This window comes from Xyrauchen texanus, chromosome 30 (assembly GCF_025860055.1).
Source record: "Xyrauchen texanus isolate HMW12.3.18 chromosome 30, RBS_HiC_50CHRs, whole genome shotgun sequence".
NCBI classification, from domain to species: Eukaryota; Metazoa; Chordata; class Actinopteri; order Cypriniformes; family Catostomidae; genus Xyrauchen; species Xyrauchen texanus.
Window position 1 is genome coordinate 9,200,411 of NC_068305.1, and position 27,359 is coordinate 9,227,769.

The 27,359-nt window shown below is 38.3% G+C and overlaps 1 protein-coding gene across 1 annotated transcript; it reads right to left on the reverse strand.

Annotated features, from left to right (window-relative positions):
• On the reverse strand, positions 1-27,129 carry tube1 (tubulin, epsilon 1). The gene is made up of 12 exons (XM_052099012.1): positions 26,992-27,129; positions 26,699-26,772; positions 23,556-23,608; positions 23,358-23,412; positions 19,702-19,817; positions 9,725-9,846; positions 7,630-7,817; positions 7,051-7,223; positions 4,374-4,514; positions 3,991-4,131; positions 1,242-1,416; positions 1-1,072 (listed from the first exon to the last, which is right to left on the reverse strand). Exons 1-12 carry the CDS (start codon positions 27,014-27,016, stop codon positions 923-925), a joined length of 1,413 nt encoding a protein of 470 aa, XP_051954972.1. The 5' UTR covers positions 27,017-27,129; the 3' UTR covers positions 1-922.
• Positions 27,130-27,359: the final 230 nt, after the last annotated feature.

Sequence of the window (27,359 nt, forward strand, 5' to 3'; positions counted from 1 at the left end):
GAAATTATGCATTTTCATCCCAAACATGTCAAATTCCATGACATTCCACATTTGATAGCTAATGCAATTTTTATGACTGTATTCAGTGATGTATAAGACTACAATGTTGAATGATTGAAAATCTATAATTTACATTTAATTTACATACCGAGGTGTAAAGGCTGCATCACCACGCTACCACCTTGGTGTGAAACAATTTCCAAAAATCGAAAATCTTTAGTTCGAGTATCGTCGTTGTCTTTAAATGTACAACTCGAATGGTTTTGTATTTAACACTACAGCAGGGTTGGAATGAAAAAAAAAAAAATTGCACTACATCAATACATGTAACCTTGCCAGTGACACAAGCAAACAGTTGTATTACGCTAATATTAATAACTAATAATTTCCCAGGATAAATTATTAATTTCCAGGACATTAAGGAATTTTTCTAATTTTACAATGACTGGAACACTGCATTGCAATCAACACAGTGGAAAGTATTTAACATTTCTGGGAGTACAGAGGGAAATGCACATACACATACAAACTACAAGCCATTTATACATACCAATATAAAATATCGCCTGCCCCACACATTCGTGAACATGCGCTTCTATATTGGGGGAATCCCAGAGTTTTATGTGAGAGGGAAACCCCATTATTGCAGCGCAATTTCGCTGCAGGTCGCAATAGAACAAGGAATCAAACACTGCAACAACTCTGGAATATGTGGAAATAAAGTGAAGCAAATGCATGCCATGTTGTTTGTCATTTACCCAAGCATCACGGGGTAATTACATGGCTGTGAAGAAAGCTGCTTACTGACGGAGTCGTATGTATATGGGAGTAAAGGGTAAGCTGCTTATAAGGTGCATGCAAGCAGGAACGCCACTTTCTCGCAAAAAGCTGCTTTCATAGCCATATTCATTTTAGTTTCAAGTCAGGTTGCAATGGTAAGTCTAGGGGCATTGGGCATGATAGGGCTTTCCAGGTGCGTGTAGTCCTCGATAAGATCTGAGAGAGATGACAGCGCCTCACTGAATCCAGCTGACTCCATGCCATCCACTGAGAGATAGTGATGCAGGTGAGCCTGGGAGATGCACAACAAACACTATCAAACTGATATTTTGATATTTCATGCAAAGACATTCATGCAAGTTTAAGAGTGGCTTAAGTGTCCAAACATTTTTCGGTCAATGCATGTATGCTCACTTAGCGTCTGAACGCACTGAAAACTTTTGGACAGTTTTGGCACACACCTTCCTGCGGTAGAGCTTCACAAAACGCTCCCGTAGTTCACTAAATGTGGACTTGACACAAGTGTTGTTGGCCAGGGCCAGCAGGGAGTGGGTGTGACCAACAGGAGGGACAGAACACAGGCTGGTCTTCCATCCTTCCTGATTCCATGGGACAAATGGCAGCGTGGGCCTTAGCCTAAAAAAAACAGAAAATTCAGAGACTTTATATGGAAACTTAAGGGATAGTTCACCCAAAATGAAAATTCTCATATCATTTACTCACCCCTCATGCTATCCCAGATGTGTATGACTTTCTTTCTTCAGCAGAACACAAATAAAATTGATCAGACCTTTTTAGCTCTAAAAAGCACATAAAGGAAACATTAAAGTAATCCATAGTGTTTTAAGTGTTTAAATCCATATCTTCTGAAGCGATATAATATGTGTGGGTGAAAAACAGAACAATATTTATGTCCTTTTTTACTCTAAACCTCCACTATCACTTTCAGATGTGAAAGTAAAACTAAAGAGTCACTCACCACATGTGTCTTTCAGATGTTAAAGTGAAAGTGGAGATTTAGAGTAAAAAAGGTTTAGGGTGTTTCTCACCCACACCGATTATATTGCTTCTGAAGATTTATATTTAACCACTGGAGTCTTATGGATTACCTCTATGTTTCCTTTATGTGATTTTTGGAGCTACAAAAGGTCTGATACCCATTTACTTGCATTGTATAGACTAGGGTTGTGCCGATGGACGATGGCTGACCAACATCACAATGTAGAGCCACCATCGTGATGCCACGCCCCCTTTTGCGAGTCTTGCTAGTGTGACTCACTAATCCTAGTCTCTTCTATAGTTAACCTAAAAACTTTGCAGGGATTGCTCTGTAAATTAAATTGAGAATATAACTAATGCATATATGCTATTTTAAATACTGTAGTATATGCCAGAGACGTGACGTGTTAGTCTGTGAAAATACCGTGTCAGGCAGGCTACACAAATATTGATCTTGACATTGTTAGCTTCTTGTCTTTTTTTACATGTCTTACACTGTACATTTAGATTAAAATATTTTATGTTGTAGGCTACAAGAAAATAGCCTTTATTAATTAATTATTAGTAGTTGTAGTGTCTCAGAAAATCTTGCTCATTGTCACATAGCTCTTGTATACACTGAAGCGGCAGTTTAAGATAAACCCAGACCAGCTGAACGTCAAATAACTTTCGTCTGGTTAATACTTTTAAAGAAAAATTTCCTTGGCCATAAATCCATAATGTCAAATCAAATGAAAGAAACAAGGTGAATATGAATAACACACATTTATTAAAACATAGAAGAACAACAAATAAAGAACAAGAAAACGGGAACAACACTCAGACCGAAACTCGGCATTAACATTTCACTTATAATTAGCAGCACAATTAACTTCAGCACAGGCTACAAAATAAATTATGTTATTGAAATATTGTAAAGTGGTCATATGAACTACACAAATGAACATTTAAAAAATAATATGCAAAATCGAATAGCTCCATAGCGGATGGCGAAAAATGCGTAAAGAAGTCTAATATCTTTCACCACAGACCATGTTTAAATTTCGATGTTTCTGGCCAGAAATACCAACATATTCACTTTATCTGGTTTTAATAAGCTGCGGATTGGAGTAACTACACTACCCGCTGTGCTGAAGACCAGCTCTGATGGAGTACTGGTAGCACATATGCACAGATATTTCCGTGCTAATCTTGCCATGAACGGAAACCTTTTGTCGTTCGTTTTCCACCAAGTCAGCGGGTCCTCTTCCCCATCAATGGCCATTTCCTGCAGGTACATGGTCATTTCTGCCTCGACCTTTTGCTCATCAGTGAGTAAAATAACGAAATTATAGTTTTTAAGTGGAAAATAGTATTTATGTAAAGAGATATTTTAAAATAAAAAGTGCACAATTCTTCTTAAGTGAAAGTAAAAAAAAAAATGCTTCACGTGTCGTGCAACCTACTGATAAAGCGCCGACGAGTCATTAGTTGGGTTAGTAAAATAACAAAATAATAATTTTTCATATAATTTTTGAAAATTATATGAAATTATATTAAACCCCCCACCCCCACCGACGATATCATCGTCCATCGCGATGTTTTACTGTCAACATCGTCAACTGCCAATTTAGGGGACATCGCCCAACCCTAGTATAGACCTACAGAACTGAGATATTCTTCAAAAAATATTTGTTTGTGTTCTGGTAAAGAAAGAAAGCCATACACATCTGGGATGACATGAGGGTGAGTAAATGATAATTTTCTTTTTTGAGAGAACCATCCCTTTAAAATCAAATAAAATGATCATGGATTATTTAAGGATCATGTCATGGATTATAAAAAAAAAAAAAAAAGAGTGACATAGAAGCTGGATACATTTGGAACCGTATCTTTAAATGGCAGAAATAGTATGTAGTACGGTAGTGTGCTATTCTGAATTTAGCATCTGTTCTAAAATCAAGTACGCTGCTTACATAGACAGCAAAAAAAACAACAACATTGTTTTGACTGAATTCAGAAGGCAGCAACCACATGTATTAGGCAATGCCAGAATGCACTGCAACAAACATCATTTTAGCCAAGATGGTGAGTATTTGGGTTGGGATGCTGCCTTAAAAGATAGCTGCCTATGTACGCAGCTCAGTAAGGTTTGGAACAAGGTTCAGAGATTAGGCTGGGAAAATAGAAAGTGATTGATGAAAATATGTGAGAAAGGCAGAGGATATGAACCGTTCAATGTTCCCGCGCAGATCAGACAGCTGAACATTCCCTCGCACCATGAGAGCACAGGCCAGATACAGGTTGTGTTTGGGGTCAGCTCTGATCAGCTGATGGTCCTTACTGAATGCATCTGAGAACATCTGATTGAGCCTGTAGCACAGAGAACAATAACAACTCCATAGACAGATGACACACTAGAACAGTGGTTGTCAGTCCTGCTCCTTGAGTACCCCAGCACTGTCTAGCTTGATTTAACTCATCAGCTCATAAGAAGAAGCTTTAAGATCTAGACTGGATGTGTCTTGCTTCAGCAAACAAAACTAATGACAAGCAAGTATATTGAAATTTGTAGGGCTGTTATAACATTATATGAGGAAAAACTGGGTGTAAACCTGCGTGGTTGTATGTTGACATCTGCGAGTGTGTAGAGGGGAGTGAGACTGGACACCAGGTAGTGTAACTGTGGGAAAGGCACCAGGTTCATGGCTATCTCATTTAGGTCCATGTTGAGAGAGCCCTCGAACCGTGCTGAGCTGCAAGAGAAGAAATCAAATCTGAACATCTTTGCTGAAAGATCAAAAAGTTAAACGACTTAAAGACAATGCTACCAAATACTAACAGTGTATGTAAACTTCTGACCCACTGGGTGTGTGATGAAAGAAAGAAATCATTCTCTCAGCTATTATTCTGACATTTCACATTCTTAAAATAGTGATCCTAACTGACCTAAGAAAGGGAATGTTTTCTACGATTAACTGTCAGGAATTGTGAAAAACAGAGTTTAAATATATTTGGCTAAGGTGTATGTAAACTTCTGAATTCAACTGTAATTTGATCTGTGGCTGGTCTGACAAAACAATTGTAAATAATGGTGAACGTCAGCGAAGACAGCACATTACTAATATACAGTGCATCTGGAAAGTATTCACAGCGCTTCAATTTTTCACATTTTGTTATGTTACAGCCTTATTACAAAATTGATGAAATTCATTATTTTCCTTAAAATTCTACAAACAATACCCCATAATGATAATGTGAAAAAGTTTGTTTGAAATCTTTGCAAATTCAAAAAAACAAAAACAAAAATTTAAATCACAAGTACAAAAGTTTTCACAGCCTTTGCTCAATACTTTGTTGAAGCACCTTTGGCACCAATTACAGCCTCAAGTCGTTTTGTGTATGATGACACAAGCTTGGCACACCTGTTTTTAGGAAGTTTCTCCCATTCTTCTTTGCAGGACCTCTCAATCTCCATCAGGTTAGATGGGGAGCGTCGGTGCACAGCCATTTTCAGATCTCTCCAGAGATGTTCAGTCGAGTTCAAGTCTGGGCTCTGGCTAGGCAACTCAAAAACCATTCACAGAGTTGTCCCGTAGCTACTCCTTTGTTATCTTGGCTGTGTGTTTAGGGTCGTTGTGCTGTTGGAAGATGAACCTTCACCCCAGTCTGAGGTCCAGAGCGCTCTTTCATCAAGGAGGTCTCTGTACATTGCTGCATTCATCTTTCCCTCTATCCTGACTAGTCTCCCAGTTCCTGCAGCTGAAAAACATCCCCACAGCATGATGCTGCCACCACCATGCTTCACTGTAGGGAAGGTATTGGCCAGATGATGAGCGGTGCCTGGTTTCCTCCAGACATGACCCTTCCATTCAGGCCAAAGAGTTAAATATTTGTTTCATCAGACCAGAAAATTTTGTTTCTCACGGTCTGAGAGTCCTTCTGGTGCCTTTTGGCAAACTCAAGGCGGGCTGTCATGTGCCTTTTACAGAGGAGTGGCTTCTGTCTGGCCACTCTACCATACAGGCCTGATTGGTGGAGTGCTGCAGAGATGGTTGTTCTTCTGGAAGGTTCTCCTCTCTCCACAGAGAAAAGCTTGAGCTCTGTCAGAGTGATCATTGGGTTCTTGGTCACCTCCCTGACTAGGGCAGCCAGCTCTAGGAAGAGTCCTGGTGGTTCCAAACTTCTTACATTTACGGATGATGGAGGCCACTGTGCTCATTGGGACCTTCAATGCTCCAGAAATGTTTCTGTGCGCCGTGAATACTTTCCGGTATGAATGTTTTACCATCACCTCACACAGTGTGAATATGGACATTATTTAAGATACAAGTGTTGAACTGAGGTTGGCTTAAGCACTAAAGCTAGTTGCAACACACCACATGCCATAAAGAAGTCACACTGGAAATAAATATTTAAGTAAGCATGTCAAAAGTACCAGTACTTTGGTACCAAGTCAATACCAAAGAATCTAGTCAATACTTGATAATTTGGTTGGCCAGTCCAATATGGATTGGTCAGTTTTCCCATTCTTTTTTCTCTGAATCTGAGCCAAGTTGAGCCAAACCCGTTACAGGACAGATCAAGTCTAAAAAAACAATTTCTGTCATAACTCAATTGTGACTAAATATGTACAAGTAGTTATTCCGTTTTGCCTTTGCGTGGCAACAGAGTACTTTTTTATTACACTGAACCTACATTTATCTCAATTGACATTATCAACACCATAGTGCCCAGTAAAAACTTGTGTATCTTGATTTGAAGGCATATTTCAAGGACATTTGGTTTGACCCTATAATGTACCAATTCAAAATGTACTGGTTTTGTAATGGTATACCATATAATCTAATATGCTATAAGATTTTAAATTAATATGACTCCGTAAGATACTGTATGTTGATCACTGCAGGGTAACAAAAATTCCACTGTTCCTTCAATAACATGTCTACTTCGGTTTCAATGAGAGACACTTCTTGATTATAATGTGTGTAGAGGGCAGAAGATGTGTCAAACCTTTCATTGATGTTTCTCTGTATTTAATTGACCACAGCTCAGCTCAACTCAGCTCATTGAGCCAGCTGTACAATCTTGCAGATTTGTTTACTTTTACAGTTAAGAACTCTGTTTTGAACACTTTTTGCATTTAGTACATCTTAGTTTCAGGTTTAAAACATGTATAATTTCAATTAGCCTTAATGATTATAAATAGGCATTATTATTACCTTTTTTTAATGGGTTAATTTCACTTTCATGAAATGTAAAGCAACCAATACATCTAAAAATATCTGGTACCTGGTAATATTAAGAAGTAGGTTGGCCACAATGTTGTTCATGGCATCAAAGGGCTTCTCGACCTTCACCATCCCTCCCTGCCCAGAAATTATGGTTGATTCCTTCTTGATGACACTGCCAAGTTTGCCAGTGTGGGACATATGCTGTATCTTACTAACAATATCCACCAGAGACTTCAAAAGAAAATGCAAAGAGAAAGAATAATTGATTGCCTAATCCTGACACAGTATTCACTTGCCTTTAAAAGCAGAATCCACTCAAAAATGGAAATTCTGTCATCATAATGCACCCTCATGTCACTCAATCTCAATGATATTCTTTCTACCGTGGAACAAAATAGAAGATTTTAAGCAGAATGTGCACACTGATCTTAATTCATTTAATACAGTGGAAGCATCTCATTCAAACTTGGTGCACTGCGATTGGCTACAAGACAACTACTGCCAAAAATTTACTTTTTGTGTTTTACAGAAGAAAGAATTGGAATTTTGTCAAATGTGTTTGGAGTGACATAAGGGTGAATAAATGATCACAATTGTAATTTTTGGGTGAACTGCTGCTTTAAATGGAAAGGCATACCTGGTTATCGACAGGCAGGACACAGTCTGCATGCTCGGTGAGTTCTTTCATGGCCAGGACACTGTTGTAAGGAGAGGTGATGACATCATCTTCTGCCATCGGGTAGACAGAGGTAACTATCCGATAGACCTCTGGGAACTCCTCTTCTAGAAGCTTCAACACAAATGTACCTAAACCCGATCCTGTCCCTAAGTACACAAATAAAAAGGCTCAACAATAAGATTTATAAAAAATAAGGCCAGTGCTTATGTTCTTATATGTCACCAGCATAACGTTATCTAGCTAGCTGTCATAGGCAAAGTTCGGTCAAAATTGCAGGAACGGCCTGTCTTGTAGACTTCTAAATGTTAGTCTTGGAAGCATCAGTTAAAATGTGTTAAACTTTAAAACAAATCAGTAATGTTTTGCACTGCATGCTGTCATTTTCCAGCAAAAGTTTAGAAGTGAAGTCTTTTGAAGTCACGCAGTCAGTCAGAGTTACATTATTGCTGTAACTACGGTTGGGAAACGAGAACAGGTCCTTTTTCTGAACCAGTTCCTTTAAAAAAATTACAACTTAAAATAGAAATACCAGAACCATTTACAGGTTCCTGATCATGCAATTTTTTGCCAAATGGTAAAATAATTCAGTGTTTCCTGCAGCAATATTCAGTAGCAGCTCTGCCCCCTACTGAATCTACAGCGTGAAACACACAGCACTACCAGTGTTATCTGGTTTCCGAACTAGTGACACTTATAAGCCCTTTTTTGCAGTCTGAATCAAAAGCACCAGTTGGAGCAGATACTGAATTAATCTGAAAATAATGTCTTTTATCATGTCCATTTCTAAATGAACGAAGAAATGTCATTGTGTTATGTAAAGTTTTACTTTAAGTGACAGTTCACCCAAAAATGAAAATGCTCTCATTATTTACTCACCCTCATGACTCACCCCTTTTTCACCAGAACACATTTGAAGAAAATGTGAAAAATCTCTCCGCTCAGTAGGTCCTTAAAATGCAAGTGAATGGTGATTTGACATTTAAAACTCCAAAAATAACAGATAGTCAGCGTAAACGTCATCCATACGTTCAATGAATGTCTTCTAAAGCACCACAATCCCTTTTGTTGTAAAAAAGATAAATATTTAAGTACTTTTTAACTCTAAATCATCGCTTCTGGTCAGCAAGTGTGATGTTATCTCGTTGGCACGTGAGATACACGAGAACTGAGGCACGTGCAAAACACATAGAAGAACAGCGTTGTTTACAAGTGAGGAGGAGGAACACTGTACAGAAGCTTTGTTGATTTTGGTTTAGATCTGTTTCTTTACTCACAATGGTGCATTTGTGTGCTCATCCTGGATGCCTCAATCGAGTGGAGAACGTGAGATTACCTCTGTATCATGGCAACAATCACACGAGAGACCACGTGATCGCCCTCTCCTGGATTCTAAAGCTTACTGGAAACGACAATTTACAGTTAAAAAGTAGTTAAATATTGATATCTTTTGCACCAAAAGCAATCGAATCACTTTAGAAGACATTAATTTAACCGCTGGAGTCGTATGGATGACGTTTACATTGAGTGTCTGTGATTCATGAGGCTTCAAAAGACAAATCTCCATTCACTTGCATTTTAAGGACCTACTGAGCTAAGACATTTTTCTATTGTTCTTCAAATGTGTTCTGGGGCCTGTTGCGCCAGCTATACGAACATTACAACTTAGCCTAGTTGTGACGTAAATGGGCACGAAGTCACAATTGACTCACTACTAAATATTTGAGCATTCCTTCCTCAAAAGTAACAATCATTAATGGGACCATTAAGGAATCGGAACAGGAATTGTTACATTTCTTACAATTCTCATCCCTAGCTTTAACATTTTAAGCTGTTATTGCAAATTACAATTATTTTGATTAATTAATCATTTTCTTTGTTGATATTTGTTTTTTGAAAAAAGAAAAAAAAGATTTATGATAAATAGTAATATATTTAGAAACGGCAAGTAAACTTTTGCACCGTTGGCACAACTGTGCTAACAGAAAAAACAGCCTGTTAATTGAACTGTATAATAAATTGATTGAGATCATGGGAGTGCAGGATAGAAGCTCACCTCCTCCCATGGAGTGAATGAGAAAAAAGCATTGAAGGCAATCGCAGTGTTCTGCAGCCCTGCGGACCTGATCCACAATCTGCTCTCTATAGGCCGAGCCGTATGTGTGGTGCCCGACAGCCCTGAAGATCAGACACCAAACAAACAAAAATCAGTTGGTTAATTGAAATAAACTTAAAACAATATTCTAATTAATTATAAAAGGAATCATTTAATTAGGGATCAAAATTTATTTTTCTGTTTTAACGTAAAAGACCTTGATGTACTATGATAACACAAATGCAAAAATAGAACTCTAAACTTGCAGCCTAGTGTTTGGAATAGCCTTTGCATCAGGACTGTGGAGCACATCTACTGTATGATGCCTGCTAACCTGCTGTTAACCTGATGTTAAAATGCTGTCTGGGTAGGCAGATCACTAGGTTTTGGAACAGAGCTAAACAAAAATGATTTAAAGGTGGTCCCACTTATTTTCTTGAGTCTGACTTCTCTTTAGTCATAGGTTAAAGGGATATTTCACCCAAAGATTATAATTCTGTCATCATTGACTCATTCAAAACCTGTATATGACTGTCTTCTGTGCAACACAAAAACGTTTTCCTCAGTCACCATTTACTTTGCATATTTTTTTCTATACAATCAAAGTTGTCTGAACCTATTTTGTGTTGCGCTGCAAAAAAGAAAGTCATAAGGGTTATGAACAAAATAAGGGAGAGTAAATGATGACAGAATTTTCATTTTTGGGTGAACTATTCCTTTAAAACTGGCTGGTGTCATTTCACCCTGAACCAAAGCAATCAACCATGAGTGCTGATACATGACAAGCCACTTAAACACTCAAAATCATAAAGTCTGAATTTCAGCAAAGTGCCTGGAGGCTGTCAGGTGCTTCTGAGGTATATGAGGAATAGTAACAAGCAGTCTTAAGGGAGGGGGAGTGGGGGCATCTTAGAAATCCATTTTTTTCTTGACAAGGTGTTCCCGTGTTCTTTACAAACCATTTTCATTGGGCTGAACAGTAAACATCTGTCAAAAACCTGCCAATTGGTCACATGAGCTAACAGGTTTGGTCTTATCCATGTATAGAAACGAGTTTTGAAGTGGAGTTTTGAAATGCATGTTGTTATGTAGACTTAAGGACTAGGATAAGCTGATCTAAGCTTGACAGCCACCATAGCTACAGTATTTGTGATTGACCACCATATACCAAAACATGTCACTGTTGAATTGTCCTGTTCATACAACAGCTTACAGGAACAGCTCAAATACTGTCTGCATGAATGAATAACCAAAGCAATTCCCATTAAGAAAAATGGCAATGTATAACATCGACAAGGCCGGGAATGCACGAAGGCTCATTCAGCTGGGATCTCACCATCACTAGAAAAGCTGTATGTTATGTACTGTGTTTATGCAGCTCGTTATGATTGGACTTAATTTCAAATATAAAAATAAGTCAAAAGGACTGAACTATAACCATGATCCACAACTTTTTTTAATGAACTCAAACAGTGATGTGAAAAAGTACATGCCCCATCCTGATTTCGTCTGTTTTTGTGTATATCTCATACTAAATCGTTAAAAAAATTAAAACAAAATATAACATAAAACAAAAGTAATCTGAGTAAACACAAAATGCAGTTTTTGAATGATTATGTCATTTATCGAAGTAAAAAATTTATCCAATGCCAACTGGGCATGTGTGAAAAAGTATTTGCCCCCTTAATTAAAAATCTCCAAATCTACGAAACTGCCTTCATAATGGGCTCCAGACTAAAACATGACTAAGGGCTCCTAAACTGAAACATAGGACTTTTGCCACTTTTGAAACAGAAAAACAAAAATAAATGGTTAGAGTGGGCAAAGAAACACAGACATTGGACAACAGATAATTGGAAAAGAGTTTTATGGATCTCAACCCCCTTGAGCTGTTGTGGGATCAGCTAGACTGTAAGGTATGTGAGAATTGCCTGACAAGACACATCTATGGTAAGTGCTACAGGGAGTGTGGGGTGAAATGTCACCCGAGTATCTCGACAAACTGACAACTAGAATGCCAAGGATCTACAAAGCGGTCATTGCTGCACATGGAGGATTTTTTGATGAGAACTCTTTTGAAGTAGTTCAAGAAGTTGTGAATTTTTTTTATTTTATGATTTACAATACAATTTTTATTGATTTCATTCAACAAATTAAATAAACATAGAAAATGCGGAATACAATTATTTAAAATTACCCCCCAAAACATCCCTCCACCCGACACAAACACGCAACCCATTGGTCATAAATATTTAGAAATATTAAAAAAAACAACAACAAATTGTCCCCCAACGACAAATAATTTGGGGGTTTGCTATCCTTATGGGGACATTTGGTCCCCCACAAAGTGATAAGCACAAGCACGCACACACATTTTTTTTTATCATGCCCATATAAGCTCGTATTGCCCAGCCTTCTATAAGACATCTCCTCATATGTCACAAACCTGTCCATCTCCATGCACCACTCTCAAAATGAGGCCGCACCATCTGACATCGATCCCCTAATTTTTTAGAATCCTAGCCCACACTCCCTCCTCCAATACAAAGTTTAAATCTTTCTCCTATAATATTGAGAAGCCAAAGCTCCGTTCCACAGATTCTGAAATAGCAGGGAGTAATACAGTGATGCCTCATGACCTTTTCCAAAAGCAACAATCACCACTCCCAGAGTATCTACTGCTTTAGGGGTGTATGTTACTTTCAAAAATAGTATAGAGGATAGAAAAGAGCAGGTGGTGCAGCTGTAAAAATTATTGTACCATATTTTCAAAAGGAACTCAACACTCCACTCTCATACTGGTCTCTGAACGTATTAACCTCCCTCACAATCCACTCTGACCAGCAGAAAGGGGACTTATTAATACATAATTTTGGGTTCAGCCATATGCTCGAGGCTACATTTAAATAAATGTCCAAATTAAACACTATCGAGTGCAAATCCTAGATAACAGGGTGTAATTTAGTTCTTCGGTTAGTTTAATAGAAAGGCTTTGCAATGGCAAAATAGGGGCAAGAACTTCCTGTTCAATACAAAACCAGGGAGGGGCTCTCTCAGGTAGAAGCAACCAATGAACCAAATGTCTGACCGAATGCATAATAGTAAAACAAAATCTTGTGTAGGCCTAGCCCACCTTTGTCAATCGGCCTATGTAACGTTTACATTCCAAATGAAGGACTTCGCTCTGCTATCAAATTGCTTGAAATGAGAGAGAGGGACATCTATAGGAAGAGATTGCAACAGGTAATTTAATTTTGGAATACGATTAATTTTAATACCATTAACCTTCCCAATCATAGATATTCAGGTGAAACTCGAAAAATTCGAATATAGTTCAAAAGTTCATTAATTTCAGTAATTCAACTTAAAAGGTGAAACTAATATATTATATAGACTCATTACAAGCAAAGTAAGATATTTCAAGCCTTTATTTGATATAATTTTGATGATTATGGCTTACAGCTTATGAAAACCCCAAATTCAGAATCTCAGAAAATTAGAATATTACATGAAATCAATAAAAAAAAAGGATTTTAAATACAGAAATGTTGGCCCTCTGAAAAGTATAATCATGTATATGTACTCAGTACTTGGTTTGGGCCCCTTTTGCATTAATTACTGCCTCAATGCGGCGTGGCATGGATGCTATCAGCCTGTGGCACTGCTGAGGTGTTATGGAAGACCAAGATGCTTCAATAGCGGCCTTCAGCTCTTCTGCATTGTTTGGTCTCATGTCTCTCATCTTTCTCTTGGCAATGCCCCATAGATTCTCTATGGGGTTCAGGTCAAGCGAGTTTGCTGGCCAATCAAGCACAGTAATACCATGGTCATTGAACCAGGTTTTGGTACTTTTGGCAGTGTGGGCAGGTGCCAAGTCCTGCTGGAAAATGAAGTCAGCATCTCCATAAAGCTTGTCTGCTGAAGGAAGCATGAAGTGCTCTAAAATGTCCGGTAGACGGCTGCGTTGACTCTGGACTTAATAAAGCACAGTGGACCAACACCAGCCGATGACATGGCTCCCCAAACCAACACAGACTGTGGAAACTTCACACTGGACTTCAAGCATCTTGGATTGTGTGCCTCTCCATTCTTCCTCCAGACTCTGGGACCTTGGTTTCCAAATGAGATGCAAAATTTGCTCTCATCAGAAAAAAGGACTTTGGACCACTGAGCAACAGACCAGTTCTTTTTTCTTTAGCCCAGGTAAGACGTTTGACATTTGAAGCCCATGTCCAGGACCCGTCTGTGTGTGGTGGCTCTTGATGCAGTAACTCCAGCCTCAGTCCACTCCTTGTGAGGCTCCCCACACATTTGAATGGCCTTTTCCTGACAATCCTCTCCAGGCTACGGTCATCCCTGCTGCTTGTGCACCTTTTTCTTCCACACTTTTCCCTTCCACTTAACTTTCTATTAATGTGCTTTGATACAGCACTTTGAGAACATCCAACCTCTTTTGCAATTACCTTTTGAGGCTTTTCCTCCTTGTGGAGGGTGTCAATGATGGTTTTCTGTCAGGTCAGCAGTCTTCCCCATGATTGTGAATTCAACTGAACCAGACTGAGAGACCATTTAAAGGCTCAGGAACCCTTTGCAGGTGTTTAGCTGATTAGAGTGTGACACTTTGAGCCTACAATACTGAACCTTTTCACAATATTCTAATTTTCTGAGATTCTGAATTTGGGGTTTTCATAAGCTGTAAGCCATAATCATCAAAATTATATCAAATAAAGGCTTGAAATATCTTACTTTGCTTGTAATGAGTCTATATAATATATTAGTTTCACCTTTTAAGTTGAATTACTGAAATTAATGAACTTTTGCACGATATTCTAATTTTTCGAGTTTCACCTGTATATATATATATATAAATGAAGCCCACAACAGTCAAAAATCTTTTTATTAAAAGGGTCAAAATTAACTCTAACTAAATCACACAAATTTGCTGGGAATAAAATACTTTTAAAATACCATTAATTTGAAACACCGGTACCGGGTATCTATAAAGTAACTTAATCCACCCAAAAAAGGTATTCCCGAACCCATACATTTCAAAAATCTTAAAAAGATATTCCCATTCTACCATATCAAACGCCTTTTTGGCATCAAGTGAGATGGCAACGACAGGAGTCTGATCATTTGCCACAGACCATACGATATCGATGAAACGCCTAATGTTATCAGAAGAGTTACGGCCCCAAATAAACCCCACCTGATCTATATGTATAAGAGATTTTTGACAATATTTTAACATCTAGCTGTATAAGGGAAATTGGATGGTTACTCTTACACTCGCTTGGATCTTTTTAAAAATCAGACTGATCTGGGCTTGCGTCAGGGTTTGGGGAAGCTTTCCATTTTTTAATGATTCCGTATAAACTTCTAGCAAAAGTGGAGCTAGTTCTGTAGCGCAAGATCTAAAAAAAACTCAGCGGGAAAGCCATCTGGCTTCGGAGACTTGCCTGTAGGCAACACCTTAATTACCTCGCCAAGCTCCTCCAAGGTTATCCCAAAATCAAGATAATTTCAGTCGTCAGTTTAGGAAGTTCTAATGGTTCCACAAAGTTTCTGATATCCTCTTCAGTGGACAAAGATGTGGAACTATAAAGATACAATCCTTTAAAAGCATTATTAATATCAATGGCTGAAGTAAATATTTCACCAACAGCAGATTTCACTGAGGGAATGGTAGGAAAAGACTCTCTCTGTTTTATATATCTAGCCAGAAGTAGCCCGACTCGAAGTATGACTGTCTTGCCCTGAATAGCTAAAACTTCACCTTCCACGACAAAATAGTATACATCTGCATTTCAATCGGTCCTTTAGACGACATTTGCCGCTTTTAATATTCCCTTCCAATTTTACGAGTTCTTGTGCTTTGGATTTTTTGGTGAATGAGGCATACTGTATGACCCCGGCCCCTAAGAACCACCTTAAGTGGCTCCCAAGCCACAGCAACAGAGGACACACAATGAAGCGTGCCAGCGGCTTGCAACATCTCTTCAAGATCTATAAAAAAAGCCCTGATCATCCATGTTAGGTGCATAAATATTTGCCAAAATAAAATTTTGCCCCTGAATTACAGCTAAAACAATAATAACTCTTCCTAATTTATCTTTACTCTGTTTGAGACATTTGAATTTTAGGTTTACTTATCAGTGTAATGACTCCCCTGCTCTTACTCAAGACAGCAGTACAAAAACATGCCCACCATATATCTTTCCAGATGCATTCTCCGCTTCCTTCGGAGAAAGGTGCATTTCTTGAAGAAACACTATGTCATATTTATTACGCTTAAGAAGAGAAATAACCTTCCTTCTTTCCACTCATATTAACATTTTGACATAAGAAAAAAAAATGTGTGTGTCAAACACAAATGATAAAGACCACATTCCAACATTGGTGCAACCATTAAAACCCAAACATCCCCCGGAACAAAACAAACAGAAAAAAAAAAAACATGTGCTGACCAGCTGGCGTCCATCCCTCTAAACACAAGGACCCCCGTGACAGCTCAAGTCCAGTGTTTCTATACAAATTTTGTGAGACAGAATTACACAGCAAAAGATAATCTATAAAACAAACTCTAGCCAACAGGAAGAACAAATTCAAAGAGCATGTAGATTCATCCACAAAACTGTTCCAAAGGTGTGCCACTCTGCCAAATAAACTCCAGCTTCTAGGCCAACACCAAAAAAAAAAAAAAAAAAGCTCAGTTTCCTCAAACAGTCAAATAGATCAGTGAGCCGGTCCATTAGGCTGCAACGTAAGTAACACAAAATGACTTAGTTACTCCATCGATATTATGAAGAACATCGCGTGCTGTGGGCATGTGAATGTTTTACGACCCCCCCCTTAGCATCTATTGTAAATTTGGCCAGGAATATCAATGCAAAAGCAAACTTCCGTTGATGTTCAAGTTTCTTGCATTCCTTGAATAAATCACATTTCACTCTTGACGAATTTGCAAAGTCTGGGAACAAGACAATGCTGTGGTTTTTCCGAGAAAGTTTTCCTTTTCTCCTCGCCTAACACAAGATCTCTATCGAAATTGATCGTGCCTTGTCTCCCTCCGTGGCTTGTCTCTGCACCGGAACCCTGTGAGCTCACTCAGTTTCCAGCTTATGGCCTGTTATATAGAGCAGATTCGGAAGGAGCCCATCCAGGAATTTCACCATATCCCGACCCTCTTCAGCCTCAGGAATTCCAACAATACAGACGTTATTCCACCGGCTACAGTTCTCCATGTCCTCCAACTTCCTCAAGATTCTCAAAGTCAGCAACTAAATCATCTCCCTGGCTCACGGCCCTCTCGGGGGTATTAGCTTGAGCACGTAAGCTTCTTTTAATATCTCCAGAGCCAGAGGATTTTGAATTCTTTGACATATTCTCCTCCTAGAACAGTTATGAAACAGAGTGTATCGAATCTCACCAGTTTATATCATTAAAAGTGTTAAAACTAGCAAAATGCGCACAGCTTGCCATTCACACGTCCGATCCTCTCAAGGCTTCACATGTCTTATCAATTATTCACAATATTAATGTCCTGACTACACATTGTGATCAGTTGAATGACACTTTGGTGAATAAAAGTACCAATTTCTTTCCATAAGAGAAAAATCTGTGTAATATATATATATATATATATATATATATATATAAGCAATATCACACGAGCAAGAGTATGATATGGCCCTACATCAGCACTGCTGTGATTCGGCTCTAGGCACGAGGCCACAGGCCGAGTGCCGTAGGTAATTACAGAACGAGTACCGTAATTTCCGGACTATTGAGCGCACCTGAATATAAGCCGCACCCACTGATTTTTAAATAAAATATTATTTTAAACATAAATAAGCCGCACCTGTCTATAAGCCGCAGGTGCCTACCGGTACATTGAAACAAATTAACTTTACTCAGGCTTTAACGAAACACGCGTAACAAAGATAAATAGGCTTAACGAAACGGTGTGGCAGTGGTCAAGCGCCCGTCCGGAGAGAAAGCGGTAAGGGCGCTTACACCTGAGCTAAATTATGTCTTAACACCGGTGTCTAATATCAGTAAGCATGGGGAAAGCGGCATAAAAAGGCAGCAGCCACAGAGCTGAGAGAGTGACACACGTCAGTCTAGTGTTGGCGCATAGAAGAATTGAAAAACTTTATAAAATTGATTGTAAACATTGCTGTGGCCATTAAAAGCCTTACCTGGAACGTCAAGTGCCCTGCTGAAAACTGTCACACTGGTGCCCGTGTGACAGTTTTCCCAAGAAGGACACGTGAAGCAGGGCACTTGAAATTAGACACGGTGTTAGACATAATTTAGCGCAGGTGTAAGCGCCCTTACAGCTTTTCTCTCCCGGATGGGCGCTTGACCACGCCCCCGCTGCCACACACGGCTTGTAATAAAACATTTGCAGTAAACAGTAGCCTACCAAGAAAGTCATTGGTCACTATCTTCCTCCTCCTGTGCACATGAAACCACTGAAGTCATCTCCTTCGGTGTCGGAGTTGAATAGCCTCAGATTTAGTTGTCTTTTTGCACTGAGTCAATTCCTCACGCTGCTGTTTCCAACGTCTTATCATCGACTCATTAAGACCAAGCTCCCATGCAGCAGCTCTATTTCCTTTTCCAACAGCCAGATCAATCGTCTTCAACTTGAAAGCAGCATCATATGCGTTTCTCCATGTCTTTGCCATGGTGAGGGTGACAAAATTACTACCGTAATCAGAATGATGGGAAGTTTGAGCGTGCTCGATTTAATCTAAACAGTAAACAAAAAAGTTGTTTTGAACTTAACCCGTTCGGCAATTTCATTGGTCTAATGAAAGCTTCACGCCGTAAAAAACTGAGCACGTCACAGAATGTTTTTTTTTTTTATAAAATTTGAAAGCGGGAAAAATCCATATATTAGCCGCGTCATTGTATAAGCCGCGAGGTTCAAAGCGTGGGAAAAAAGTTGCGGCTTATAGTCCGGAAATTACGGTAATTACGACTCGCATGATTGCGAGTGTGATATTGCTTATATACAACAGTTCAATGAACAAGTACATTTAAACATTTTGGAAAAACTGAGTACGGTCATAAAAACATTTGTACATGGAACTACTTTATAACGCAACCGATATCCATGTCCTCCATGTTTGATTTGCAGTATTACTGTTAAAGAATAATCGATTAATTGAGATCAATTAAGAAAATGTCTAAAAAATTACTTCCCTAGATTTGACGGAAGAACTTGCGCCTCGAATGGATATATGGAACATCTGTATTCTTCTGCTAGAACACCATCATATAATATGCAATATACATACAGGTAGAGAGCGCAATGAGACAACAGTGCCCACCCACTTTTTCAGCTGTTTTGGTTCCGGAAGTATTTTCCCCAATCCAGGGATTTCATAATATTCTGCTTAAAAGTGTTCTAAGAAATCAACCAAACCAAACACCTCTGAGGTGAATCACAACATTCCAAACATTGATTTGAATTGATTTACTGAGGTAGTGCTTACTAGTGAAAAATGGGTACCAACTGTCTCCAGAGGATGAACATTCTAGGAAGAGTTCAGGAGATCACAACTCCTTTCCTGTAGCATTCAAAATGTTTACACCTGCATTCATCAACTCACCGAAGACAAATACCATGGATGGCTCCATTCCTATTTTTACAAAAGCTCGGTGCAGGGAAAGGAATTACACCCATTCAAAGAAATGACATGAGCTTCGGACTGAAAATGAAAATACTGTCACCCTGAATAATTAATTGGATCTTGTCACAGAAACATGCATGCAACAGTTTTCCTTCCAAAACTATGTGTAATTGATACAGGTTGGTACCGTGTCAGTTTTAAAAGAAGCAATGCTACGCCCACTGAAAATAGAAATAAATCCCAGCGGAAGAGTTTCAAGTATGTGTGACAGACTCTCAACAGAGTTGTTCTCACCAGTTGTTCCCTGAACCAGAGACATCACTGATGAGTTGCTTGCTGCTGAAGAGCTGACGCAATGGCCCCTGTAGAATCTCGCCCAAGACTCCCTCCTCCATATCCACCAACACAGCCTGCAGACATGAACATGGGTAGTCTACAAATGGACTTGAACATTAATTAAACAACAAGATTTTAGGTCAAAATGTATGTTTTAGATGCTATAACAAGTAATAGTTTCATCAACCTTTTGACTTCAGTAGTTCATTTAGATGGTCCTGCTGTTTTAAAAGTATAAATATTCAATTTAATCTCTCAATTAATATAAGGTCAGGAAAACAGCTTTCACCATGATTATACAATTAGTAAAATGCTGTTTATATAAGGTTTTGATGCCGTTTAGTATTTCACACCAAAGGACACTGCAGTCACATTGCAGGGCATTTTGAGGTCTTCAGTTATTTTTACACATTGCTTCAAATCATTAAACACCAACATACGTAACATAACATAAGTGTTTCTATTATGTGGAGGCATCACACAGAACCGAATAAATGAACAAACATTACAGACATAAAAATGTCCAGTTTCATTAATAATACACACACAAAAAATTATAGAAAAATAAAAGAGATATTTGCTGAATGTTCAATTTACTTATATTTTGTCAACTTGATTTTATAGTGTTCTGTCTATTTGAATTTCTATTAAAATGAATGTTTACTTAATCTATTTGTCTCTGGACTACATTAATACTTTTAGTGGTGTTAATGTAGCATTGATGAAACTGGGACTGAATAGGAAGAAAAAGTGTTATTTTATGCATTTTTGAACACAATGCGAATAGGAAGAGATTTGTTAATGTTTAATGTTCTGTTATTGTCACGATTCACTGTTGTCTGCCCTGTGTTTTGCCTCTGTCATCTGTTTCCCTTGGACTACACTTCCCATAATTCCCTGCCCTCATCACTGCCAGCTGTCTTCCATTGTCCTCACCTGTGTTTTATTTACTTATTAGTCTTTGTGTATATAATGCCCTGATTTCTGTTCAGTCTTGGTCAGTTGTTGAATGTATGTATTTGAATGTATCTAGACCTACCGTGTTTTGCCCGTGCCCTTCGTGGATGTTTTTGCCTGTTTGTTTTTTTTTCCCATTGTGGATGTTTTCTTTGTTCCCGTGTCTCCCAGTTCTTTGCATTTGTTTATTTTTCATTAATCTCTGTTGCCGCACCTAGATCCAGCTCCTGAACTTTCTTCCCAGCGTTACAGTTATATTGGTATTTAAATAATGTCTGTTATGCTGGAGTCTGGGGTTTACAATTGTGATGAAGAATGGTGCTTGTAATTAGGTTGAGGATGGACATTCACTTTCAAGAGATACTTGATTGAAGTGCTGTTTGCTGTGTTGCCAAGTATTTCTCATGGGGAGTCGCCAAAGTCTCGCTGAAATGTAGCTAAATGTAACTAAATCATGTGATGACATCATTTATTACACAAGACGGCAAATTTACATACTGTATGTAAATTAATTGCCGTAAAGAGCTACAGCAATTCTTTAAAGGTGTAGAATCACATGTTTGTTTTTTAACAACTAATGATTTACCAATTAGTATTTAACTAATAATCATATAGCTATCGCTAATGGAACTTATCAAACATTCAGATGGTGGGGGATTTATTTTTATTTTTTGTAATTAAACTGCATTATTGAACAAAGTCCAAAGTTATCCAAGCAATAGCAACCGGGGGTAGACAGTGGTGTAGTGTTGGGGATGTTTTTTTATTATTATATATTTTAAAACATAGATCTGTATGCCTCAAGTGCAGCTGTTTTAGAGATGTAATATAAATATATATATTTTTTACATATCTGTTGTGTGAGGTTGACCCATCAGTGTGTTTTACTTGTGCCACAATGACTTTTTGACATTAACACCTTATTTGTTCATATCACTTATCTCTACACTTTATTATAGATTAGGGGTTCATTTCTTTCTCCCTCTCTTGCCCTGCTTGATAATTTCGTATTGCTCTTCTATTGCTGTAGGCTGACCTTTCTTTTCTAAACGGAGAGCATGCACATGAAATGAGGTTGAGATTGTTGCAACAAATACCAACAACACGCAAGCTTGCCAGTCATTCGATTTATAGAACATCCATATGCACATAAATCCAACTCCTGATGGCATGCAGGTCAGTCATATTACTTAAGGACACAGAGGACACTAGAACTCAGAGAAAAATGAGACATCATTCACGATAAGATGTTTTTTGTGTCACCAGATATGGAAGAATGTTGCTAAAGCAGACTATAAAAGTCACTAAAATTGTGGCTAGTCACTAGTTGGCTCTTTTACTCACTAAGGGGGTACAAAGTCACTAAACTGGCAACACTGGCTGTTTGGTTCTATAAGCAGTTGCTATTAAATTGACAGGGCAACAGTTTCACGGTCCTTACACTTGCTCACCTGACATTTACCAATGATTAATGAAATAAATTAGGTTGGTCCAACATAAGAAAATGTATTAAATAAACCTTAGTAAATAAAGTTTGACAAACCTAATGAAGTGGAGTTAAAACTGCTATACATAGTACATTAATTTGTCCTAATCCAACTAAATTCTGTGGCTCAATGAAACTGACTTAATCTAAATGAAAGACATTATATTTCTTGTAAAAAAACTACAATTCTACAATTCAAGGTAATGGTAATAAATACATTTGTGTGGAGGTATAACTGAACCACGCACAACCAACCCGTTCTAAAGACAAGTCGCAATAATAGTATGAGATGGCAAAATCGTAAGTACGAGTGGGCTAAAAGTAACTTCTTTAACTTCTATAGAGAACAATACATAAGCCAATGTTATCATGAATTTTAGTTTAATCACTAACCTAAACCCTAACAAAAAAGTCTAAACCCTCACCCAAACATAAACCTAATCATGATTGTAATAGGAAAATAACTTTCGTTAACCAACTACCACAGTTAAGTTATTAAATCAGTCATTTGTATTGCATAATAAATATAGAATGAATATTTGTTTTCTTATTATAAAGTGTTGGATAGGAGGCTAGCTAAAGTTTGATGATTAAAACTGGTCTTATATCAATTTGAAGTTCTGTTAATTGATTGGTTGGTCTATGGGAATAAAAGTCATACCTTTTCATATGAGCCAAGTCGTACGATATATTATGAGTTGTCATTAGACTATGCTGCTCACAAATTCCAAGTGTGAAAATTTTCTCTGTAGCTCTAGTTGAGGTCCTGATTAGCAGATCACCTAATTATAAATGGATTTTGTGAGTCTCAAAATTGGTGACCAAATAGTGTAGATTCTTTTTCATTTAGATTACTTAAATATATCCAAATTGTATTTCTATACACATTGTTCATTTTGATAGATATTTCAGTTTTTTTATTAGGAAGAATATTCTGTTTGTTTGTTTTTTTAAACAATCTAAATGGATAATTGTATATATTTACAGACAAAAATGTGTTCTTAGCTGCCCAGCCTAAAGATGAAAATATAAGAGAAAAAAAAGCCTAGCCATTTTCTTTGATGATAGTAAGAATTACACGCCATGTCAACTGCCCACATATGCAAACATGGCAGCTGTCAAACTTGTCTCCATTCCCCAACATCTATACATTTCCCAGCATGGTGCTCACCCTGGCCTTCAGAGCTGTGATCCTGCCCCCAGTAGAGTCTGCTCCACCAGATCTCCTGCAAATGCACCATACACACCATCAGTGCTCATGTGAGATGCCACTGTAAACTTACATGAATCAGAGATGAGAAGAGGCATGTGGAATGGCAATGGACAGAGAGGGACAGGCAGACCGTAAAGGGAAAGATAGTGAGGTTACCTTGGGTCGACATTTCTAAAAAAGCTGCTTAAGGCCTCATCGTAAACTCCCTTCTGCAGAGACAAATACAGAGAGACTGAGCAATGGAGTTACTCATGAAGGCTAGAGCCTTTTAGATCAGAAGACCACAGCAGGTGCTGGGTGAGAAAAACATTAAAAACACAGAGACAGATTTATGTGGCAATAACCTTTAGGGCGGCAAATATAAAAAAGCATTCCACAACAACCTGCTTGATTTTTCCATATTTAAAAACAATAGTGCAGTTTTAAATGGTCTGATTTTGATCATTTTTGTGTTTTCAAAAATAACTATTCAAGTGAATAAATACAAAATTTCCTTGCACCCATTTGTCATTAATGCAAAAGCAAATTAATTATATAATTAATAAATTACATTTCCATTGATGAAACAAATATCCTGGGATTTTCATGCTCACCAGTCTCAAGAAAATTCTAGAGACTGTTGTGCACGAAAATCCCAGGAGATCAGCAGTTACAGAAATATTCAAACCAGCCTGTATGGCACCAACAATCATGCCGCGATCCAAATCACTGAGATCAAATTTTTTCCATATTCTGATGGTTGATGTGAACATTAACTGAAGCTTCTAACCCGTATCTGCTTGATACACAATTGGGATTTTTCACACACAACAGTCTCTAGAATTTACTCCGAATGGTGGCAAAAACAAAAAACATCCAGTGAGGGGCAGTTCTGTGGACGGAAATGCCTTGTTGATGAGAGAGGTCAACAGAGAATGGCCAGACTGGTTCGAACTGAAAAAGTCTACGGTAACTCAGATAACCGCTCTGTACGATTGTGCTAAAAAGAATATAATCTCAGATGGCTATTCTGAGATGCGGGCTGCCGGCGTTTTGGCACAAGGGGGACCTACACAATATTATGTAGTGTATAATAGTGCTAATTGGTGTATAATATATATATATATATATACACATACAGGTGAAACTCGAAAAATTTGAATATCGTGCAAAAGTTCATTAATTTCAGTAATTCAACTTAAAAGGTGAAACTAATATATTATATAGACTCATTACAAGCAAAGTAAGATATTTCAAGCCTTTATTTGATATAATTTTGATTATTATGGCTTACAGCTTATGAAAACCCCAAATTCAGAATCATAGAAAATTAGAATATTACATGAAATCAATAAAAAAAAGGATTTTAAATACAGAAATGTCAGCCCTCTGAAAAGTATAATCATGCATATGTACTCAGTACTTGGTTTGGGCCCCTTTTGCATTAATTACTGCCTCAATGCGGCGTGGCATGGATGCTATCAGCCTGTGGCACTGCTGAGGTGTTATGGAAGACCAAGATGCTTCAATAAGCGGCCTTCAGCTCTTCTGCATTGTTTGGTCTCATGTCTCTCATCTTTCTCTTAGCAATGCCCCATAGATTCTCTATGGGGTTCAGGTCAGGCGAGTTTGCTGGCCAATCAAGCACAGTAATACCATGGTCATTGAACCAGGTTTTGGTACTTTTGGCAGTGTGGGCAGGTGCCAAGTCCTGCTGGAAAATGAAGTCAGCATCTCCATAAAGCTTGTCTGCTGAAGGAAGCATGAAGTGCTCTAAAATGTCCCGGTAGATGGCTGCGTTGACTCTGGACTTAATAAAGCACAGTGGACCAACACCAGCCGATGACATGGCTCCCCAAACCAACACAGACTGTGGAAACTTCACACTGGACTTCAAGCATCTTGGATTGTGTGCCTCTCCATTCTTCCTCCAGACTCTGGGACCTTGGTTTCCAAATGAGATGCAAAATTTGCTCTCATCAGAAAAGAGGACTTTGGACCACTGAGCAACAGACCAGTTCTTTTTTTCTTTAGCCGAGGTAAGACGTTTGACATTTGAAGCCCATGTCCAGGACCCGTCTGTGTGTGGTGGCTCTTGATGCAGTAACTCCAGCCTCAGTCCACTCCTCGTGAAGCTCCCCCACACATTTGAATGGCCTTTTCCTGACAATCCTCTCCAGGCTACGGTCATCCCTGCTGTTTGTGCACCTTTTTCTTCCACACTTTTCCCTTCCACTTAACTTTCTATTAATGTGCTTTGATACAGCACTTTGAGAACATCCAACTTCTTTTGAAATTACCTTTTGAGGCTTTCCCTCCTTGTGGAGGGTGTCAATGATGGTTTTCTGCACAACTGTCAGGTCAGCAGTCTTCCCCATGATTGTGAATTCAACTGAACCAGACTGAGAGACCATTTAAAGGCTCAGGAACCCTTTGCAGGTGTTTAGCTGATTAGAGTGTGACACTTTGAGCCTACAATACTGAACCTTTTCACAATATTCTAATTTTCTGAGATTCTGAATTTGGGATTTTCATAAGCTGTAAGCCATAATCATCAAAATTATATCAAATAAAGGCTTGAAATATCTTACTTTGCTTGTAATGAGTCTATATAATATATTAGTTTCACCTTTTAAGTTGAATTACTGAAATTAATGAACTTTTGCACGATATTCTAATTTTTCGAGTTTCACCTGTATATATATATATATATATATATATATTCATACATACACACACACATATACACATATACACACACACACACACACACACACACACACACACACCCCCTGCACAATTTATTAGGTACACCTGTACATCTACTTATTCATCTAATCGGCCAATCGTGTGGCAGCAATGTAATGTATAAATCATCAGATATGGGTCAGGAGGTTCAGTTAAAGTTCAAATCATCCAACAGAATGGGGAAAGAATGTGATTTCAGTGATTTAGACAATGGCATGACTGTTGGTGCCAGACAGGCTGGTTTGAGTATTTCTGTAACTGCTGATCTCCTTGTATTTTAATATACAACAGTCTCTAGAATGTATAGAGAATGGTGAAAAAAAAAAGAAGATGCCTTGTTGATGACAGAGGAGAATGTATATACAAGCATACTTGGCAATAAAGCTCATTCTGATAACAAAATGTGAAAAAAAATTTAAGGGGTCTGAATACTTTCTGAATGCACTGCACTGCACGCACGCACAATAAGAAAACTCAGCTCAACTTAAAAAAAAAATAATCATCAGTGCAAATGCTAAATTATAATCATAAATGTATTATTTGCGGCTAGTGCATGACGTCATAGTTCTCACTTGATTGACGTGCGCGTGTTCTCTGAGCGCGAGGTCCCAGAATCTGCATCCCACCTGATTCCCGCACTGACCAACTGCGCAAAAACAACACAAAACTCAGACATGAGGTAAGAAGAGACAAGCTCAAGGCTCACTGGCAGGCGGATGTATTACCACATAGTTGAGAAACTAAACATAGAAAGGTAAACAGCGGTTTGCTTTACTATCTATACAGCTCCTGTAACGAAGACACTTGTGTCGCGTTCAACGCTATATTAGTCCGTGACGCTAACTGCAGATATAAACTATCTTACCTTGAACCACTATGGATTGTGTCATCTTTAGAGTTCGTGGAATAACATCAGATCATTCCCAAATGTGACTTTATTACACCATTGCTGCTTTGTGAGTAACGTTCTGTAGTGTTACCATAGAAATAGTGGGCGTTTCGCGCCTCTAGTTGAAAATGGTCGTGGGTTGATGACGTAAGCAGGATCAAAGTTCTGTTTGGTTTCTTTTCTCATCGGTTTAAATAGTGATTGGTTTATTGTGGTATCCTCTGAGGGGTTGTTTTTCTCGTTGCTTTAAATTCTTGATTGGTTTGTCCCGTTGTTCATCGTTGGTGCTTTAGTGAATGATCATTTTCCACTTCTCACAAAAAGTGTTTTCTTTACACTTTCCA

What these genes read in the sequence shown, in the direction of transcription:
- tube1 (XM_052099012.1), bottom strand. Translation starts at nt 27,016, where the DNA reads ATGACACAATCCATAGTGGTTCAAG. An exon ending in TCTGGTTCAGGGAACAACTG is followed by an intron (nt 9,847 to 19,701) that starts GTGAGAACAACT and finishes TCTGATCTTCAG; the next exon opens with GGCTGTCGGGCACCACACAT. An exon ending in TCCTGCCTGTCGATAACCAG is followed by an intron (nt 7,224 to 7,629) that starts GTATGCCTTTCC and finishes TTTCTTTTGAAG; the next exon opens with TCTCTGGTGGATATTGTTAG.